Consider the following 22,547-nt stretch of genomic DNA (forward strand, 5'->3'; position numbering starts at 1 on the left):
TCTGTCCTTACAAGTTTTGTCATTTGTCATCTACATCTACATCACTTCTCACACCAACTCGCCCTTTAACCTCAGCACCCTCCCCCAGAGACGCACACTGCATGAGGCAGAGTGTTTGAGCAAGAAAGAATCATAACAAAAAGCAAGCATAAGCAAAGCTTCTGGAAGGAGTGGGGGAGGCAACTGAAAATTAATGACTTCATTCTGACTATAATAACGATCCAATTTAATCCCAATCATGAAATCTGATAGATATGGTCATTCCCTACGAAATTCCACTTTTAGTATTCTCCTGTCTTCAAAATTGTGAATACAACAGATTTTCTTTTTTTTTTTGGGCGAAATTTGCTTAATAATAAGCAACTTGCACTTGCAACACTGTGAGCTTACAGGCATCTTAAAAGAAAAATTTGGTGGCTCTAGCTTTTATAGTCTTTGATATCCAGGCGCTCTTCAAGACGGACGAACAGACGTACAGGCGGACAGACGGACGGACAGACAGGCATGGTTCTTTGTGCACAAATACCATTTACCCTATTTACTCTTCGAATACCGGGTATAATTATAGTTTCCTTCCTGCTCAAGAGAAAAATACTGCATACAGTGCCTTTACCTTTGGCTCTTGCAAAAACTTAGGTAGGAGAAGAAAAGCTGCAAACTGGTTTCAGATTGTGTGTCAGCCCTGTCTTCTGTCCAATAAATGTCAATTACAATCAATTTGGGCAAGTTTTCCGTAGTCTACTCTATACAGCGTATTTCTATTGTACCCACGCCTCCTCTCCTATCTAGGGGTCTGACCTTTTGTTACCATTCCCCTTGTCCATTGCTTCTGGTCGTTTTAAAGTCTGGCTGTAAAGCAGTAGCAAATTTTGATTGACAGGTGAAATTAAATTCGCCAGCCAGCCAGTCAGTCCAGCCAGACAGTGAGCCTGGAAAGTCAAGAAAAGAAAAGCCAAGCAGCGACAAATCCAAAGACAACCCCATGGCATGGCATACTTTACAGATGAAAAGTCTCAGAAAAATTTTGCCTTTTGTTTTATGCACATGGACATAGAGCAATTCCCCGTGGCAATATGATTGATTGATGATTAGCAAATGCCCCACGTACCCCTCCACTCTCTACTGGTGCCTGATTCACTTTTGAATAACAACAAAAACAGACACTGGGAAGGATTGCTGCAAAGGAGAGCACTCCGCTTGCGCTCTCTGCCTGCTGGCATTATAGCAAATCAATCATTTTCATCTTCAACTGAACATTGTGCGCTGCTCTCGTGCCCAAACATTGTTTGGATATAGTCCGTCTCTCTCGCAGTGTGCCACGTTGTTGCCTGTTGCAAATCAATCTTCCAGCGAGAGAAAATTTCAATCAGCTATCTCTGATAATACCCCGATATCGTTGACAAATTGTTTGGCATTAACTCGAATGCAGAACTTACCCTAGAAACTTATTCTACTTACCGATCCTAAGGAACAAGGATAGCAACAGCAAACAAGCAGCCTTACAGAGTAAATCTTCACGATATTTTCTTGATTTATGTCCCTCACTTGCAGCTACTTTTAATGAAATTTTACCCTTTTTAACATTTTTAAGCCGCAAGAAAGCATCATTAAAGTCAATAAGTAAGTTAAGAAACCACAGCCTTATATTTCACGTACAAGGCGCTGGCGGCGAGAAGGGTTAAGTGAAAATGTGAAAGACAAAGCGGAAATTAATGCGTATGCATCCATTTTCCACATGGCGCTACTCCCTCCAAGAGACACACACACGAGACGACTAAATAAATGAAAGGATATTAGCCGCACATTTTGGTGCGGGTGACAGTGCCTTGTCAATGCTGTCGTCAGCTCCTTAACCTCCAAGTTTTTGCTTCATTTCTCTCCCTCTCTACACCCTTCCGCAGCTCTAAGCATTAAGTGCGAAAATGTGCAAATTCGATTTTGTGGTGTTCAGTCTTGTGAACGCACACACACACTTTTAATTAAAGCCCAAAATAAACTTTTGACACCACACATATGAATTAATTATCAATTGAAGGCCTTCGCAGGCAGAGGCAGGAGGCTTCCTCCTTCTGGCAGGTTAAACTAAATGAATTGTTGTATGCTTCCAGGTTTCATGCGTGTGTGAGTGTGATGAATGTGTTGCAGAACAGCAGGAACTGGTAAATACACTACTTTTGAGTTAACAGATCTCCTGGGCATATTTTCAATAAAAATATAATTATTTAGAATCCCGCGCTGCGCAGATGCTTTTCTGCTACAAATCAGAGCAATTAGTAATTAGGATATATTATATTTTGGTGGGAGCATTGTGTGTAACGCCCAGAATGAAATGTTTCCGACCCCAGGAAGTATATAAATTTATTCTTGATTAGTTTCAAGAGCCGAATCTATGTCTGTTTGTCGATCTTGATGAGCGCCTGGGTATCAGATAATATAGAGCTAGGGTCACCAAATGTTGTGTGAAGGCTCATGGATATCACACTGTTACAAGTTTGTTTCAAAATTTCGCCCGCCCCCGTTAGCGACAACAAAGGGCGAATATCTCTTATATCCACAAATTAGAAGACAAGAAAAAACTAAAAACGCAGTTCCCTAGATAATGGCCAGATCAGCATCAATAGCCGAGTCTATATCTGTCTGTCTGTCTGTAAATCTATCCGTCTTTTTTGTCGGCTACTTCTCAGAGACTATGAGAGCTAGAGCCACCGAATTGCCCCCACTGTTGCGATATCACACTGCCCCACAATGGTCGAAAATCTGCTGTATCCACAATTTTGAAGATAAGAGAAAACTAAAAACGCAATTCCTACTGAGTACCAATCAATTGACAGAAGCAATACTAGTACTTGTTTTTCTGTTTTTTTTTTTTTTTTGTTTATTGTCTTATATATTCCATTTGACAATTGAACATTTTTCAATTTCAGAAGTCCCTGCACTGATTTAATCAGTTGGGGTTAGATGCTTACGACGAATTGAAGAGGTATTTGGCGTTCTCTATCAAGAGAAAATGTGTCCTAAAATTCTTTCATTAACCTTTGTTATGGCGTATGGCATACACAGAGTAATACCGCAAGATTTGGGTTTTACTTTGACAGAACTCTAGCCACACACATCACATCTGCGACAGCAGCAGCTCCTGCAGTCCCCGCATTTGGATTCACTTGCATTACCAGCAGAAATCACACATCCTTTACGTGCTGTTTGTTGTCCCTAGCAAACACAAAGTGATATCATAACATGTAATCAACGCATCCACATTTTATGAGCCACACATCATGTAAATTATATGACACAGAACATAAAATAGGACCTGAGAACCAAAAACGAACAACAACCAGAAAGCAATGCAAAAGCAGTGGCCCGCAATATGTGAAATGTGTGTAAAAAGGGGCGTTCACTAGGATATTCTTGTTGTAATTAAAATTCTCGAAGTTGGCCTTGGGATTTCAGGCGCATTTATATTAGATATTTGTGGCTAATATGTATATTTGAATTTCCAAATGATGAAGCTGCAACATCGTGGTTAGGGGGCTCCTTGGAAGTATTTATACCCGGTATTCGAAGAGTAAATAGGTATATTGGATTTATTGGACCCCACAAAGTATATATATTCTTGATCAGCATCAATAGCCGAGTCGATATAGCCTTGTCTGTCCGTCCGTCTTGTTGAGCGCCCGGGACTCGGAGACTATAAAAGCTAGAGCCACCAAATTTTGCATCCAGACGACTGTATGCTCACACTGTTACAAGTGTATTTCAAAATTTCGTTGTACAAGTTTAGACGCGTAAGAAGCGTCTCACACGTCCCTTCTCGTTATTTTTATCTTCCACGCTCTTAGCCTTTCTATTAAAGTCATACACAAACAGAATTGAAACATAATTTTATTGAATTTTTGAATGTTTAAACCCTCCCGACTGTTGCATGTGAAGACGATCGATCTTTCTCATCCTGGCGACGACTAGAAACAGCGTCCGCCCCAGAATCCTGGACCACTTGTGCCACACCTGGAGTTAAATGGACCATTGTAGGGTCCAAAGCAGGGATCGTAGTAGCCACTGGGTCCACAACCACCGCAAGGGCAGAGGGCGGCAGAGGGATAACAAGGCCAGCTGCACATCTTCGTAAATTGCTTTTGTCCTGCCAGGAAAAAATTTTAAAAATAAATTTTGAATTTGATGTTTTTTTAATTTCAAATCTATTTACTTTGTTTAGAAGAGGCGGAACGTTGTTAATTTAGGTTTTATTTTGCTGTTTTCACAAAACAGTCCGAAGGGTTAGAGCTCCAAAGATTGAATGAAAAATATGTGTTAGACAGGACACCTACAAAATATGGTCCATGCGGCAGCTGATATCATGGCATACTTTATGATAACAACATATGTATATAAAAATGTGGCTTTATGGAATGGAAGTGAAGAAAGGACCCATAGTCCGAAATTATTTTTCTGAGGGCGAGGCCTAACAGCTCTAGAGAGGCTCATTATAGATCATTCGTAGACGATCGAGCCACAAAAAACAGCAAAGTACGGTAGGGTGTAAAGGGTAGAGGGTAAAGGGCTGCACAATTTTAGATTTAATTCAAATGCTTTAATACAATACCATCAAATGTGTTCCCCTAAGGCGACAAATAGAGATGGCCAACATCTCACAGGCCCATACTTACATACATATGTATCTATGTTTGTACATACGTATGAATATGACTAAATGTAGCTTTGCTGCCACACCGTGTCTATAATTTAGTCCCATTGTACTTCGGTTTAATTTCACTCAAAACGAAATTTCTTCTGTCAAATATGCAAGTCAGTAGGCTGTAACATTCAGTCATCAATTGTAAATCCCAATATATGCTCATTCGTTTTCAGGCCCTCGTTCAGCCAACAAAAAAATTATATTTTCGGAAAAAGTATTGTGAAAGTTTGAGTTTAAATTTGAGATTTAAAATTGTTTTTGTGAAAAGTTTCACATGTGTAAAAATTATTTTTCTTAAATCCTAATTCCAATGATGGCCAAAAGGTGAGAAATAAAGGAAATTTCATTTGGCATTCTAATATAAATCCATTCCACAGTATCCACCACACCACACGAAATGTTACTAAATTATTGAACTGCCTAGTATTCGTGCATAAAGTATGTGCATAAAGGAGACACAAACTATCCATCGTTAAGCATATTTACAGACTTAGATCAAACTGGACACACTGGATTGAAATCAATACATGATTCCTAAAGGATGTGTACACTTTTACTTTATATCAAACACGCAAAATCACTGGATTATAACAAATGGACGATGAGTCAACTCCAATTCCTAAAGGATACGTGTTTAGCCATAACATTTGAATTTAGGGTATCAAAATATTGGTTGATTGGCTAAGAGATTTATTCTCGATATTCTAATCCCATATTCATATTGCAGACTGAAACGCAATAAGGATTTTTATCGATACAATTGAAAGAAAGCTAAACTTCTACACAATGGTTTTTGTAAGTGTTTCGGGTGGGAGCTTGTATTATTAGCTAAAAAATAACTCCAGTTCCTTTTGCTTAGGTTATAGTTTATACAAATGAATACTACTCGCAAGGGAATTGCTGGAATTAAATAAAAATATAAGAAATATATAAAATATATTCACACGCAAATAAAATACTGAATAAAATCGATGACTGATTGTGATTTAGATGTACACTGAACTATTGTGTGTTTAATGTTGGTATTAAGAGCAGTGTTCTTTTTGGGGATACTTAAGGGTGTAGCTGAAGGTTCGGCAGAAGATTCTTTGACAGAATTTTGGTATTCCGCACCAGATATTTAGAATCCAGAATCTTGAAACAAACTTGATTCTGTGTGATATCACATGAATCATCACACAAAACTCTTATAGTATGTGAGAAACAGTCGTCAAACAAGACGGATAGACGGACATACATGGATATATTGACCAGGCTATTAATGCTGATTAAGAATATACATATATCCTTTAAGTGCGTTACGCACTTTGCTCCAACTACAAATACAATATACCCTATTTACTCTTCGAGCACCGGGTATAAAAAGTTCACAAAACCACAAACAAAACAAAATTTCCGTGAAGAAGTTTTGCGGATATTCGGCAACATCCTGTGTGGTGGCTGCTGTTATTCTTGCTGTCCCTGCTGTTCACCCAACTGTGGCCCCTTCGATGGAACCTGCTGTGGACCCTACTCTGGACCATTCTGCTCCTCCGTCTGTCCGTCCTGATGAGCGCTTAGTACTCAGAGACTATAAGAGCTAGAGCCACCAAATTTTGCATCCAGACTTCTGTATGCTCACACTGTTACAAGTGTATTTCAAAAATGAGAACCGCCCCCTTCCGCCCCCGCAAAATGGCGAAAATTTTCCAAATCTACAATTTTGAAGATAAAAGACAACTTCCGTAGGGAATGACCATATCTATCAGATCACCAAATTGGGATCCGATTGGATCATTATTATAGCCACAATGAAGAAATTATTTTGCAGTGGCTAAACCCACCCGTCCCGCAGCTTATATTTGTTTTTTTCACATTCTCTCATTCACACTCTGCTTCTGCTGTGTGCGGCCCCTGCGTCTGCCGCTAGTCTGCAGTGTGTTGGTCTAGAGAAGGGGAGCGAGCTAAAGGAGCGTGTTGGTGTGAGAAGTGTTGAAGATGTAGATGAAGAAAAAATGTTAAATTTGACAAAACACCGCTAAGGTGCTGATGTAGTGTCACACGTCTCTTATCGTTTAAATTGTATTTCATAGATACACTATTGCGACTGCCCAGTCTCACTTCAGAAATAACGAACAATTCTTTATTAGATTTGTTTGATATTCTCAGCTCATCCAAACATACAAGTAGCTTCTATATTTTCAAATCCACATGCACATAGTATTTTATTTTTGTAGCAGCGAATTAAGAAATCCTTTTGCTATTTACCAGCTAAGAGAGTAAGCTGTTTGCATGCCTAATTGATTTATAAAACCAAAAGATAGAGAGAGAGGGAGTAAGGAAATAACGCATAAAAATTTGCCTATATACTGGCGTGCTCTCTACACTCCCGTGTAGACTCTTTTCCGCTCGTATTCTTCATCAATTTTATGCACACAAAACACTGCTCACCAAAGATACGCGACTTGCCTTTTCAATTTCCCTTCTTATGCTTAGTCAGCGCAGTGCTTTGGACTCCACATTTCCTTTGAACCTCAGGCTTACACTCCGACTTGGAACCGGACTTTGGGTTTCTGGGGTCGGTAGACTGGAGAGATTTTTGTTTGCATTTTGTTGGCCCCAGAGACTAATGGTACATGGCCAAGAACCCCCGTCCTTAGTCCAGTGTCTGTCCTTTCTGCATTTTTTCCAATTCAGCAGTTAATAAATCCCCAACATGCATACGATTCGTACTCGCAGTCGTTCTTGTATCTGTGGCAGAGTGCAAGGCAATGGCCAATTGAAGGCGCCCCTCCCTACGAACTGTATCTGCATGCAATTTAACCCTTGGCTTATGTTTGAGAAATTGCCTTGAGAGTTTGCATTTTAGAGATTTAATGGCAAATAAATAAGGGAAATATTCATTAAGGGAGCAACTAAACAGAAAATAATATTTTTTAGATTCCTGTAGAAAAGAAAATATTGACAAAAAATTCCAATCCAAAATTAAAACATTTTTTGACAAATCATTTTTTTTTTTCTATTGTGTTTTTAAAGGGTTAATTCCATGTTGTGGCAAGTAACCTGCTCAATTGCCCAACAAGAAGTTTGCCATAGATTTGAATGGATTTCCAACTGCATTTTTGCATTGCACTTTTATGCATAACCAGTAATTTATGTCAACAGCAGAGGAAAGGAAACAGGAACCCGGCACCATACACCAGTAACGCAGGCAGACAGGATTCTCAGGACATTGGGGGCATAGCACATACGCTGCGTTAGCCAACACCAGCACTAGGGCCAGTCCGATTGCAATCTAATTACCAAAATATGCGAGCGAGCAGAAGAGATCCTAATGCAGCTGCAGTTGGCATTTGCAAGGAACTTTTCTGTGTTCGACTGGGGCGGCCCAGAGCTTTGGAATGTGTGACACATACATTGACTTGTTCCAGTTTTCTGTGGGATTTGTGTGTACCTTCTTTTTGGGATTGATGTGTGAATCCCATTGAGGGTGACTCTATTCCACAAGATGACAATTAGTGAAAGCAGAGTGTAAGCCAATGCCAAGAGACATAGATGAGTGATATTTGGACAGCTTTCCCATAGGCATATGTTCCGTCCCTGTTTTTCTGGGGGATTACTTTTTGCACTGAGAATTCTCAGACCAGACTCCTTGTGTCGGAAAGCAGCAGACAGCCAAATAGTCTGTGTTTTTGCACACAACAATATTGTTTTATTCCTACCTGTGTCTGGCCAACAACCCACTGGAATTACCCTAAACATAATTTTCGAGGACGAGGACAATTAAGACAGACAAAAGGCATTTGGCTGCAGAGCCTAATCACACTATTTTGCATATTTTGCCCCCTGGCAGCTGCCGTATATCTCTCGTAAGATACATATTATGGTTATGCCAGGCATGGTTTCGGCTTCCACCCTTCTTCTGTCAATTAGGATCTCAATTCAGGTCTCATTTGGCCAACACCTTTGCAAATCACAGCCTCGTCTATAAGTAAGAGTTGAGAAATGACTTATCAAGGGGCCATCCATTGAAGCCATTCGCAAGGAGCAATTAATCTTAATTATTATCATAGAATTTCGTATGCAAGTCGGTTGGCAAAAGTTCGACCACTGTTTTTGGGGATGTATTTAAGCCACTGCTTTTGATGGCTTCTATTCTGTCCTTTTCTGTCCTGTCCTCTTGTCCGAGGATTGTCAGCAAATCAGGTGCAATACGTGATGTGCTTTCGATAAAGTGCACAGCAAAATATAAAGAATACAAAATGTAAGGCAGAAATTGAATGAAGACCAATGTAGACAATGGATACACTCTGTCCAGCTGGATTTCGGGACTATTTTTTTTTTTTTTTTTTTTCTAATGAAAATAATGAGGCTGGAAATATCTTAAGCAATCTGAGGCAAATTTCATACATTATGGGTAATGGCTTATGGGTAATACAAAAACAAAAATAATAATAATAAAACGTACCATTATAATTCTGGTACATGATTTTTTAAGCTTGGCTCCAGGCCCTCGCTCTCTCTAGCAAAAATAAATCGGTAATTATAATAATTAATGAAAAAACTGAGAAACACGACGTATGCGTTGTATGTAACAAACCCCGAGAATAAAGATGCATACCTTCCAGAAGACTATAACGAGAAACATCTAGAAAAGTAAGGTAGAAAAAGAAGACAACTTTTAATGCGCTTAGGCGAAGAGCGATACACGAACGTTCAATCGGTGAATAGTGGAACGGTAAACGGATGGATGGTGAACGGTAAGCGGTAAACAAAATCAAAATCAAAACCAAAGCAAACCCACAAAGAACCAACGAGCGAACGGTCCAAGCACTTAAAATCTACTACACACCGACCCATCCTCCAGCATTACAAAATATCCCTTGCTGCTATACATCCCTCTGCACCGCTATTAAAGGACGAACCGGTGCGTGAGCAATTTTTCTAAACGAGAAATAACATAGTAGTCAAGGAGAACCAGGTTTGGGAAAAAAAAGAAGCGATTTGGGTGGGGCTATCCTTCAGCGAGTAGGACTACGATGATGATGATGCTGACGAGAATGGTTGCTTAAGTCATGTTTAAGGTGTTCTCTGGGGCAAGGGTCGTAACTTGTTAAATATTGAGCAACATTTCTTAAGACCTTTTTTGGTTAGTTTGAAAGTTTTTACATAATTGTTGAGGCTAATGAAGCGCATCCCAATTCTCTGTAAGGCAGGCATCCATCAAGTGACATTACAGTGGCTTTGATTTTATTATTTATGACTCTGGGGTTTTATTTAATTTTATAGTTTTCTTAATAAGAAACCACAAAAGGTGGGAGTGCCATCAAGTTGGGTAATGCTCAATTAGGTGTCGCAGAGTCGTTGTAGTCCCATCAAGTTGTCAATTAATCTGTAACAGATTCGCAGCAACTCGCAATTCGCCACTTCCTGAAATTATTTCGAATTTATTACTCAAGCTTTTGTATGTACATATCTACTGTTTTACGACGAGTTTATAAAATAATTGTCAATAAATCTAAAATGAATCGTAGCAGTCCGAAATGTGGTATTTTTTTCTTTTTTCGTTATCAAAATATCTGAAATTTTCATTAGATTCACGACGTTCAGAGGTTACACATGCCAAACCATCCAAATTTTTTATGTTTGTCGAAATTGTTTTTTAGTTTTATATAGTTTTTAGTTTGTTTTTGTGTGAGATAATCATGACAGAATTCAAAACTTTTAGTCTTTTAGCGAATGTTTGCAAGTGTTTTCATGTAAGGGGAAATGGTAAGGTTTCATCAGATACATACATAGATGCAGATAGAGAAGCAAAAATGTATATAAGTACGTATCCCTTGTAGCGTTTAGTTTCTGGAGTCGAGCATTAAATAAATATGCCACGAGCACTCTGAATATGAGTTCGGATACGCTGCAGGAGTCGCAAGGCAACATGGGTTGGTCGAAGAACGGTCCACTGAGCACGGTCCTAAGGAATGTCTCCGAATCGATGAAGCTAATTGAGAGGACTGGGCACGGTTCAAAGGTTACCACGCAGCAGAAGGTTAATAACAACATACTGAAAAGGCATCGGCAGCAGAAGCAAAACGAGCAGAAAGTATCGGCAAGATCATACGCGACCCCAAGACCCGTGAAAGTCCAGGGAGGACTAAAGCAAAAGCTGATGGATCTGATGAAATCCAATATCACTCAGAGGAAGCAAACGTTGTTTGGCTATAATGACTCGAATCTGGTCAGCAAGTATACAAGGATTGGGGAAAGCCGCTACGAGGGTTATGCATCCCAGAGTAAGCCCAATCGAGGAGATAGGAAAATTGTGCCTCTAGTGAAAGTGGAGAAACCGACATCTTACCGCCAGGAGTACGTTTGGAACATAAAAAAAACCCCCCCGATGGCATATACCACACTTCCCGAATCCAGATGGAAACGGGAGCAGCAAAGTCTCAAGGAGCAGCAGCGTCTCCAGGAGCATCAAGCAGACTACATCGATATAGCCAGTATAACGAATAAAATCAAAAGAAACGATCGCATAATGCGATGCATACGAGGCGTGGAGCATAACGCCCACCTTCCCGTTGACTTTAGGCCCCAGGTATATCGTCACGGTTATCATTAGAGCTTGAAGCAGAGCGAAATGATTGCCAAATACAAGGATGACAAGATACCCGAGATGATCAAGATGCAACAGCAACAGAAGCGTAAGAAGGAGAAGTCCGAACAAAAGGATATCGCAAAGTCACGAAAAAGCACCACCTTCCCCATCGAACTGTAAGAGACGTGAAGATCATAAAAAAGGCCAAGAAAGTGAAGAAAAGTAAAATTGGTAAGAGATACACAAAAGTACAGCTACAAATTCATGGTGTGATTTATACATGCCTCTCTCGTGCCTCTCCAGCCTTCACTTACGAGGCTAAGTCATCGAAATGGTATCCACGCAGAGGATGAGGAGCATTTCACAGTCATTGAAGGACTGAACGGCCGCTTCCTGGGAACTTCGGAGGGGAGATATTTTCCTCACTGATCAGACGAAGAACCGGGCGTATGTTTCATTCTTAAACCTTTGAAAATCTAAAAACTCCAAATATTTTTTTAACGATTACTGGCTCTAGCATTTCCGCCCTTGTAGATATTTTTAAACGTAACATTTTAGTGCCATATGTATACGCGTTTTATATTTAATAAATATTACATATTTTTAAATTTTTGTATTTTGTATATTGTGTGTATTGTATTATTGTACATGTATTTTCCTGGGTTGATTTACTCTAAAATAATCTTACATTTGTCATGCATTGAGCAGATTAAGATTGAGCAAATTATATTTTCAAACAAAAGTCAAAAATTTAAAATGGTAAAAAGGTATTGGCTGATAATTAATTCCTAAACTTAAACAGTCCCAAAAAGCAGCCATGAAATTGGCATATGAAATTGCATTTTAATACTCTGTTTAAATCCTTATACAAAACACTGCTACTGCTGTTTTGAGTTGCTGCCTTTGAAAGCTTTTAATAAGTTTAATGTGCGCTGATGCAAAAGTTGAAAAATTTATGAGTTTTATCCGGAACTCCCTCATAAAATGCGGGGCATGTTAAGGAAACGCTGAAGGAACCGCAAAAAATTTTGGCTAAACAATTAGCAGGACGTTTAAGTGTCATGTATCCTTGGTTGGCATATCAGTCCTAGTCGCAGACACAAGTGCCATCCCAAGCAAACGCTGGCAAAAATTAATTAAAACTTACCTCAAATGAACTGACAGTCAATTAAAGTTTACGCAAGAGACAGAACACACAGGAGACAGGACAACAAGTCAACATCAGCAACATTCCCACTCCCTCTGCCAAATGGGGGAGTATCCCAGGGGGGGGGGGGGGGGGGGGGGGGGGGGGGGTGTTGGGGTCACGGTACACTCTTCTTAGAGACCGAACCAAATGTTCAACGCACCATTAAACTCGACCCCAAGAGGGCCTCCGCCAGAGTTGGCTCGTTTATTGGCCAAAAGAAAACACAAAGGCCAATACACACAAAGAAAGATAGAGACAGAGAGAAGAGCGAATGCCATAAACGACAGAACAAAACAAGAGACAGACAGCAAAAACAAAGAACCTCCGTCTCAGGCCGAATAAATAATGTGAAACAATGTGAAGAGACGAGGAGGGTATCTCCAGGTCCAGGATGCGGCTTGTTTGTCTTGGACTTCAGTCGGTCAGCCAGTCACCACACTCTGAAGAGGAGCAGAGCCAACACAAGATGTGGCAGCAGCAGCAACAAAACAATTAACAATCTCCGTTTGCCGTAATTGACTCAAATGAGCGCAAACAATAAATAAAACAGTAACAGTAACAGGAGCTGGAGCTGGAGCAGTGGAAGGAGCAAACACAGTGGATGACCAGGCCAACAGAGAGAGAGCTAAGGAAAGGCACGCGGCCAGAAAATGCCACAACCATGTTGACAATTCTTTGGCTAGAGATGATCCATTGATTGGGGGATATGGGGGATATTCCATATGGAACATACGAGTCTGTCCAGATATCTAGAAAGTGCAACTTAAGATATCTTCTAATGGTAATGGAATACTTTGCGTTGGGAAAATGTTGGTTAGTTTAGCTTTTAGAAGCAATAGGAAAGGGATTGGACAAAGAAAACAACCTCAAGGGTAATATTTTGGGCATCCCTTTAAATAATCCTAATAAATTCCTCTTAAGTCCCATCTCCCTCTCACTTTATAGGGAATTCCCCAGTCAGGTTAGCGTCTCCCAGTAGTCCTCTCCCCTGATCCTGCCCCGTTTTGGTTGCCAACATTCATCACCCCTGAGCAGTACACTGACACGAGCGTGGCACATTCTCATAGTTTGTTTCTGGCGTTGATCCATAAGCACTCCACCACACACAAACACACAACACTCCACACATTCTGTGTAGCCCTCATCCAGAGGCAGCCTGCAGCAAAATCACAGACTCAACCGGACTGCATTTTTCTTCACTCTTTTGTTGTCATGTCATGCCTTTTGCTTCGATTGTTTGCACAGCTTGTCAGCATTTCCCAGCATGTCCCAGTGTCATCCCAAGGATCTCCCTTCGTTGTCCTTGCAAGTGGATATCTTTGACTAAGTGCACGAGGGAGACGACCGTTTCTCCCCATCGTAGCTTTTCTCTCTATTCTGTACTGTTCTGTTCTGTTCCGTTCTTTCTGCCAGATGTTTGCACTTCAATATTGTATTTTTAATTATTCAAGTTTTGGAGTGGAGCGAGCCTCTGTTTGGTAGCAACTACTACAATGAACGGACGAGGATAAGTATAATGTAGTGTCCTCTACGGCGTTCTCTCTAGGGTCCAGCAATGAAGTGGACACGGATCACAAATGTCAAACACATGGAAATCCACTTGATCCACAGAGAAGCAGATAAAGAGAGAGAGTCAGAGCGATAGGGAGTGAGCGGGAGAATGCGGATTGGTCCATAGTTTAATGGTTAAATGGTAAATTGGTTCAAATATCTTCATAATATTTTCATAACAGGCGTTTTACCTGCTTGAGAGAGATCTGCACATTAATCAGGGAAAACTCTATGGAAATTCTCAATAAAGCAACATTTTCCCTTACGTTAATTATGAGATACATCCATTCAAAAGATACAAAAGAACATTCACGTGTAATGAAAGCTTTTCATGTGGTGCCTCAAAACCCATTAGATTTGCCATAGAACTTAGCATTCACTCTGCCATGCTGGCACTCCACTAAATGGAAAATTGAAAAGCTGTGAAAGTGCGTGGAAAAGGCATATTGAAATTGGTAGGAAATGGCAAGGAAAAGGCAAAAGAGAGGACAAAAAAAGGGGGAAGATGCTGTCAAAGTTTGTGGCTGCAGAATTTGAGAAACATTTTCAGGGCATAAGACAGGAGACAGCAGGAACTCCACCAACTACTTGCAAATGCTGGGCGCCGCGTGGTGCGAAGGAGAGTGTGTTTGCCGCAAATAAATTTGATTTGCATGTGCAAATGAACGTGGAATTGAATTTTCTTATGCATGAAATGTGCGCATAATTGGTCTTTGACGCCGCACCAACACACTCGCACACACAGTGAGATAGATGCTTCGCTCCAGTGGCAGACATCAGGCATCCATGGGTGGCGCCTTTCACGCCTAGACAAGTGCTCCATTTGGTGGCAGTGCTCCTTGTACTTCTCGTAATTGCTTATGTATAAATTTAAATGCACACATAATCACACAAGCAGAAAATATGGAAGAAAAACCACCCACATTTTGTTGGAAGAGCTACAAAGAATTATAACATTTCAGACATCTTTCTACCCAAGAAAAATGTAATCAATAAAACTTAATCAAAACCTATTAAAATACTAGCTGACATTCACGAGTCACTAGTGGACATTCACTCTCCGCTTTTGTTCTTACAAATTTAAAAGCCTTTTGTGGTAATTTATTTTGCCAGCTTCCGTTTATACACTTTATTGCAGGATCATTAGCATTTCCTAAGCCGCGGGGAGCAGAAGATGTTGCCTTAAGTTTCCTTCTCCTTGGACTTTGCTCCGCCCGCTTTAAGTTCCACTTTTGTTGGAGTACTATCACCGGGTCCGCTGTTTGCCTTCCGTCGTCGAAGTGCCGCTGGGCTAATGTGATTTTTATTGGATTTACAAACTTGAGTGTCAACTTCCATACTTTCAGAGAGATTTTTGCATTTCAAATCATCCCCCAAACACACCAGCTTCAGTTTGTTTTTTTTTCGTACGTTAGGAACTAGCCACATAAATATTACCGCACGCATTCCCAAACTTTTTGTAAAGTTTTCCAATCGAGAATGCATTTTTCCATGCCACCACGCTCACATTATGTGCACAGTTTACATCTAACGCTCACTGGTCGATGGTTTTCCCGGGTTGCCGGCTGGGTTTGTCTTGAGGAAAGTTTTCCCCGACAGTTTGTCGAAGCTCGATAAAAATGGAGTGTCTTCTGCAGTCAATGAGATGTGTGCTCTTCATTTGTTTGCTTAATTAAATTAATTAAATTACATTAAAGGGGGAATTTATTCAAACTATAGTTTTTTCTTTAAGTGAGATTTTTGCAAAAGCACATCCCTAAAAGGTATTCTATCAAAAACAATCAAAGTCAGCAGGCATCCAATCCAATAAGCTAAAACTACGCGACGTACCATATCACCTGGAGCAATTCAATTAAATTTAAATGAAAGCAGTGCCTGGACAGATACAGAGAGAGAAAGAGCTAGAGAGAGAGAGAGAGGGACAAATGTTTTAGTTTAATAAAAAACATTGGTCAGAACGCATGGAGGAATGAGCCTGAAAGCAAACTACGACGGCGAGTCTATGCATTCACTTCTCTATGGTATCGCTGTATGCATGCATCTGTGATTCTTGTTTTTTTCACTCCTATCTCTATCTCCCGCTCTCTATCTCTCTGTCGCATTTGGCTCTTCAATTAGCGTAATTAATTCTGCTCTTTGAGTGGAGTGTGCGAAAAATGACAAAAATGACCAACGAAATGCGAATGCTGCTCTGTGCAACTCCGTCTGCGCAACAGAGAGGCACGGAAACAAGGAAAAATCCCCCCCCCCATTTTCTCTCTCTCTCTCTCTCTCTCTCTCACTGTCTGTGTGTGTGTTTGTTTGTTATTGTAATGGTGTCAGCAGCATCCGAGCAGTGGCATGAAGGAACGCATGAAACACGTGACATTCCAGCCAAAGTTCGTTACGTTCAATGTAGTAAGTATGAAGTAGGCAGCATGCAGGAGGCAGTATGCAGGAGGCAGGGGGAGTGGGGCCACACACACACATACTCGTAACACGAATTTTATGCTGCAACAACATTCGCTTTTAACGGAAATCGAATATGTGCAGCGGGGTCTCCCACATAAGCGAATCAACAGATTGTGGATACATTTTGCTGCTTCGAACGATAATTGTGATAATTGAGTGCATTAATACAGATTTCAATGAATAAATAAAACAAATCATATTTTTAGCACCGTTTTAATAAGTTCACAGAAGTGCAGTACTTAATGTTTTTAGGTCACAGCAAAAGTCCTGTTAGATTTCCAAATAAATATAGTTCATATTTAAATATTTTTTTATATAAACTAATATTGTTTATGAAGTATTAAAATGTTTGCAGTATTAGTTAATTATTAATTTAATTAATATTTTGTATTTATGTGTGTTTATTTGGGGCTCGAATTTCCAGGCTCTTTTTAATCACATACGTAAAAAACAATCCCAGCTGTTCGTTCTTCTCTTCATTTGTTGCCTCCTGTGAAAAGTGACCCTATGTAAAAGGCAAAAGAATGACTTTCTAAAGGGATAACATCAACAATAATGAACCCTGAAGCCCAGTCTCTATTGGCAATTTCGGATTTTTGTGTGCTGTGTGGTTTTTGTTGTGGTCGATACAGGAACGTGTCTGGAATTGTCTGTGGTTTGTTAATGAAATCAAAGCGAGTGAATGAACGGATGAATGCGGCAATCGAGTTTGAATCCGGAAATGCAGCCTGGATAAGGGAATGAGAATGGGGAATAGAGTGCATAAAGTTTATTGGGCATTAACTGCAGTTTCCAATCCTCACTCGCACCGCGTGCGCGTATTTCCGCACAAGTTTTTGTAGAGTTACTGCTTACGTGGAGCTCTTCTGTGGTCCTGTGCTCATTGCTCATTGCTCATTGCTCACTTTGGTACTTACTTACGCCTTCTTCTGTGTCCAACGAGGCGTTGGATTTTTAGCCGAGTTCTGGAGTGCACACACGAGGCGGCAAAGAGGCAGAGAGAGAAAGGTTGTGGGCATATTTAAACTCTATATAAAGTTGGGTTAAATTTTTTAATTTAAATTGAAATGCTAGTGCCGAGTGCGAGTGCGGTGTGCATTGAAGCGAAACGGTTGTGGCTGCCTGTGCCTCTCACCTTGATTGACGCAATGAATGATTGCCGGAATGCTGCTGGCGTTGCTGGCTGATTTTGGGCCAAAAGTTCTTGCTTTGAATTTATGCACCTGAAACTTTTGGCCAATAAATCGAGCCTCCGACTGGGGAAATTCTTTGGCTTTTGGTTGGGATAATTAATTGCAATTGAATTGTGTGGCAGACACTTCGGTTTATGTCATTTGGAGTAGGAATCTATCAGAAAGGTGATGAAAAAGAGGCTCTTAGAGGTACTTCTAGCAGTAAAAGCAAAATATTTGTATAAAGTAAATTAGGGCCCAACATAAATCGCTCTTTGGGATATATGTATTTTCATGAGTTGATTTCTCAGTATTCCCGCAACAAGATCCACTTGAAACTTTCTGTTTACTATTCTGTTCTTTGGCTATTCTATTGTTCCCAGTCCCAGCCTGACATTCAGGGCCTCTCCTCGGGGAGCCAGCCATGTGTGAATGTTGTTTTATTTTATTTTCAGTTGCTGTTTTGACTTGCAAAAAAAAAGTTTTCTAGTTGGGAGAAAAGTTTGCACTCATACCATCTACGCAAATGGGGCATTCCTGCCCCGGTGTACCAGTTGTAACTCATTTTTCGCTCAGTTTTTTTAGAGTATTCCACACTTTGCTCATCGCATCTTCATCAGATTTTCAATGCCTTTTTATCTGAAAGTTTCTTACTTTCAATTGCTGCTGACATTTGTAATAGTTTAGTCTTAAGTTTATTTAATGCATCATTCAATACAAATTACAAATTTGTATATGTTGATCTTGGAAATAAACCTAAATCAGATTTAATTTTGCCTCTCACAAGACGAGCCTTTAATAAAATATTGGGCAAACCTCCGATCAATTTGTTTGCATTAAAATGATCTCTCAACAAAAAGCAACAAGGCAACGCCCTCAGCCCACGCAGAGAGGATGAGGAGAGGCAGTGCAGTTAAAGTCGAAAAGCGACGTGATTTATGGACCAGGCCAAGACACAGACGAAGCCGGGCCCTGGAATTGCTTGTGGGCCAACCTTTTGTAATGATAGCCGATGGCTATGTAATTGTTGGTGGCCGCTGAGGCTTTGCTTGAACTTTGACTTGCAGATGGGTCCGACTCCGGTCCGTCTGGGCCTTTGCTTGCTGCATGCCCAGAGTTTTGTTTATTGAACATGAACTAAATTGCAGAAATGAGTTGTATGACAGATAGACAGACAGAAGAAAGACAGCAGTCAGACAGGTGAGCGTATCGCTTGTAGGGGAAATTTTAGAGATTATTGTTGAATGGATTAACTATAACCAAATTTTTTAGCAAATTCTTGAAGACATTTCTTTAACAGAGTTTCTCCACGCGGTCAATGGCTTCTTTATCCTAGAATATAGCTATGTTTATTTACAACATCTCACAACGAATGGGGGAAACAGTCATGCCAAGGAGAAGTCCCTGCCCCTGTCCTTCCCGACACAAATCATTTCTCAATAGAGACAGAGAGCTCCAACAACTTGCAACGCGCCAACACGCATTCGTCACTGCATGCCTTTGGCTGCCTTTCATTACATATTTATTTTTATGTTTATTTATTTTCTGTTGGCTTCTTGCCCCCCAGCCCCACAGTATGACCCCTGTTAAGGTCCATCCATACTTAATGTGGATTTAAAATGCGTGCTCATGCAATTTTTCACACAAATCCTTTTATTGCACAATCGGCTTATGCCGGGGGTTTACGTACCAATTTCGTACGCCTTGTGGCCCAAGTCACGCCCACCTATCTGGACCAGCCATGAGGGCCAACAGCCCGCCGCCTACTTTATTGGTCACATAACAAAAGATTACAACAAACAGAGAAACAAATACACACACACACACAATCACACACACACACACAATCACACACACACACAGAAGAGTGAAAAAGAGAGCAGTTCAGGAGCGAGAGGAAAGGCGGAAACCGAAAATTCGTTTCGGACCTTGTCCGTGCTCCGTCTCCACCTCCACCGCCACCGCCACCGCCTCCTCCTTGTCCGCCCCCTCCCTGGGGATAGGAATCTTTATGTCTACGTGGTTATAAAAATATGATGAGAATTTTATTTATATAATATTACAATTTTTGTGTGGCTGCTCTCTCTTTTTCCTAGCATTTTGGTTTGTGGTTTGTTGATTGTTCGGGGTATTTTATTGCAGAGTCTCGAGACGAGTGCGGGTGACAAAATGTCAGACAAAATGTTCGTTGCAATTTAATATTAAGCCGAATATTAGAGCAAAACTAAATGGGATCCTTCTTGGCTTATAGAGGACCAAGCAATTATTTCAATAGTGGGACATCTTAATGAAAGGAAAAAAATACTTTTATGTATTATATTTTCTAAATATTTTAAAAAAAAAAACCTTCCTCAAGGACACTCACATGTAGGAGATTATGCCTCTAACCTCTTGTTATCACAATGGAAAGTATCTCTTATACTGTAGCTGGTAAACAGTTAAAATATTTAAAAACTTGCAAGTTACATGAATGAAGAGTCCCCCGTATACGGATAATATGGTAATAGAAACGACCGACAGTTGACTGTTGTATTCCAGAAAACTTTATTCGGGAAAAAAGATAACAAAATACACGCGATTGCCCAGATGTAAGACTCGGAAAAGTCAGGCAGCTGGGAAAGGAAAATGTTTTTTAAATTAAACGGGAAGAAAGGAAAGGAAACAAGCAAATGTCGACAGCACCAATGTTTATGAACATTTCAAAGCGACGATAGACAGCGCTGAGAGCGAGAGTTTCCTTCACAGCAACTCCCTTGAAGATTCTGTCCATATCTGTCCATTCCATAGCGGAATCTGTAGCATGTGCAGAGAATGCGGATAGGGAGTTGGTTGGTTATGGAGGAAAGCGGTGTCACGAATTCGAATAGTTTCTGGAGAAGAAAGATACTTACCAGCCATGCAGCCGAAAGAGCTTTTCAAATATTCAAAAGTCATTCCATTACTAAAATTACTTGAACTTTTTTTTTGCGCTGCAGCGGAGCGAAACACAAGCGAGAAGCATTGAATTCTTGTCTTTATATTATTATTTTGCCTTGCTACTACTGTCTGCTGTGTTCTGCATTTGGTGTAAAAATTCAATGACACTTCCTTTGTAGCCAAATTTGCTGTATAGTAGATGCTGACTCTGCTGCGATTTCTTTTGTACGACATACAGAATATTTTGGCAGACTGACAGTCTGGGGCAATGACAGGCTCAAAAGAAGCTGCAGCAGCAGCCCTAAAATAGGCGCCAGTTGGACGCCAAATGGAGGCCAAGAAGATGTTTTTTTCTGATATCTTGATGATATGTAGTTGGCCTCTCTGTGGTAGATTTTTAAATTAGATTTCAATGCTTTTCGATACCTATTTTTTTTATCTAGTTTGTTGCGGAGTTTTCAGTTAATTTACAAAAAATTTCCTAATTTGTGTATAATGAGTCTGGAACATACTACAAGTCTCATTCGTTTTTGCCATCCAGACCGAAGACGTTGTCGCTGGTCAAGGCCTCCAAGTGCCATAACAATCTCTGTTATAGCAATGTGAGAGATCTGCTCGAAGCAGTGAATATTTCCCTGGAGAATAAATAAGGCTAATTCTTGACTTTGAACCTAGTTGTATTTTGGAACTTTATTTCCATGGAGCTTTCTCTCCAACGCATCGTTTCAGTGAAGAGAAATAACTAAAATAACTAAAATCCCTTCTCTTTGCCAAGGATTACATACGATTACAATACGAAGATGCGACACCTCTGCCTGTTTTCAGTTTATTGTCGTTTTGTTGAACACTTACCCATGCAAGAACTTGCCCCTCGACTTTGCTGCTCCTGTTGTTTCAACAAACAACGTCCTAGAGTAGGGTGCTTGAGTAAAAGTTTTTGTGTCGTTCGTTCCCTGAAAGTACGGTAATTGACGTCAAAATGTCAATTACCCAAAATGTGCTTTAAACACTTGCCACGCCTCTGGTTTTGGGGTGTGGAATCGAGGGAGTAGGGAAAATGGCACTCAATGAGTGCCCATGCAGAGCAGCAAGCAGCTCATGACAGGAGCCAAAGGATGGGAAACAATGGCAAAATCGATGGCCCCAAAATTGTTTAACTGACTTTGTGTGACCCACACTTAAAAAAAATTAGATTAACGTTGAGTAAAATTTTCCAAAACATACATTTGCATACCGTCCACAGACCCCTCCAGTCTCTCCTTCATCCCTTTTCTCAGGTCTTGAAAATGAAAAATGACAAAAGCCTAAGTTGCAGTCCACAGTGAAAATAAGGATAAAGAAAGTTATAAAAAAGAGAAGAAAATTAAAGGTTCTTGCCTTCATGGGGAAAAGAAGAAGTTGTTCTTCGAATGCGTTTCGCAAACGGAATGGTCTTTCAATTTCATTTTTCGTTTTCCTGAATTCATTAAACGTAATTACGTAATCACAAAAGGATCCAGGGAGAGTCCGGACTGCACAGTAGTGAGTACAGGTCCAGGCATTCCCTTTGTTCCATGCCGCCCCCTCCCCCCTCTCCTCTACAGGAATTCATTCGTCCGTTCGTTGGCTTTGGGCCATTGAAATCGGAATATTTAATTGATTAGGAAATGAGTTTGAGGCGCGATTGCAGGCAGACTGTGGCTCCGGCTCCGTCTCCTCCTTGACGATGAAAAGTTGGCTTTTGTGGCTTTCGAGATATGTACTGAAAATGAATAATTAGCAGATCGTACGCATAACCTTTTGAGTTTTTCTTTTAATCGAAAGAGGCATGATTGGGATGAATATGAATTTTAGTACAGGCACACAATGGAGCTACTGCCACTACTTCAGCTATTGTCCCAAAAGTATATCTAATCATCACAAATGTAGTCCACAAATGCATTAGGTTTTGGGTCTGTGGGAGGGTCAAGTCAAGTAAGCGCAAAATACAATCCTCGTAACATTTCATGTGCCACACCATGG

The 22,547-nt window shown here is 40.4% G+C and overlaps 2 protein-coding genes and 1 long non-coding RNA gene across 5 annotated transcripts; 2 read left to right on the plus strand and 1 right to left on the minus strand.

Moving 5' to 3' along the window:
• Positions 1-3,862: 3,862 nt before the first annotated feature.
• LOC117591145 lies at positions 3,863-4,304 on the minus strand. The gene is made up of 2 exons (XM_034284253.1): positions 4,205-4,304; positions 3,863-4,138 (listed from the first exon to the last, which is right to left on the minus strand). Exon 2 carries the CDS (start codon positions 4,116-4,118, stop codon positions 3,960-3,962), a length of 159 nt encoding a protein of 52 aa, XP_034140144.1. The 5' UTR covers positions 4,119-4,138; positions 4,205-4,304; the 3' UTR covers positions 3,863-3,959.
• A 543-nt stretch (positions 4,305-4,847) lies between these two features.
• Positions 4,848-5,662, plus strand: LOC117591146. Of its 3 annotated transcripts, none has more exons than XR_004574360.1 (4): positions 4,848-5,017; positions 5,071-5,365; positions 5,421-5,488; positions 5,553-5,662. It is a non-coding gene; the product is annotated as an uncharacterized LOC117591146 (long non-coding RNA). The 3 variants fall into 3 exon arrangements; XR_004574361.1 differs by having other exon boundaries at positions 4,849-5,017; positions 5,071-5,351; XR_004574359.1 differs by having other exon boundaries at positions 5,071-5,488.
• Positions 5,663-10,261: 4,599 nt separating this feature from the next.
• On the plus strand, positions 10,262-11,469 carry LOC117591138. The gene is made up of 2 exons (XM_034284249.1): positions 10,262-10,444; positions 10,519-11,469. Exons 1-2 carry the CDS (start codon positions 10,378-10,380, stop codon positions 11,289-11,291), a joined length of 840 nt encoding a protein of 279 aa, XP_034140140.1. The 5' UTR covers positions 10,262-10,377; the 3' UTR covers positions 11,292-11,469.
• Positions 11,470-22,547: the final 11,078 nt, after the last annotated feature.

Source organism: Drosophila guanche, unplaced genomic scaffold, assembly GCF_900245975.1.
Source record: "Drosophila guanche unplaced genomic scaffold, DGUA_6, whole genome shotgun sequence".
Taxonomy (NCBI): domain Eukaryota; kingdom Metazoa; phylum Arthropoda; class Insecta; order Diptera; family Drosophilidae; genus Drosophila; species Drosophila guanche.

Coding starts and splice junctions, on each gene's coding strand:
- LOC117591145 (XM_034284253.1), bottom strand. CDS start 4,118: ATGTGCAGCTGGCCTTGTTATCCCTCTGCCGCCCTCTGCCCTTGCGGT.
- LOC117591138 (XM_034284249.1), top strand. CDS start 10,378: ATGACAGAATTCAAAACTTTTAGTCTTTTAGCGAATGTTTGCAAGTGT. Junction 10,445..10,518: donor TTTTCATGTAAGGGGAAATG/GTAAGGTTTCAT, acceptor TATCCCTTGTAG/CGTTTAGTTTCTGGAGTCGA.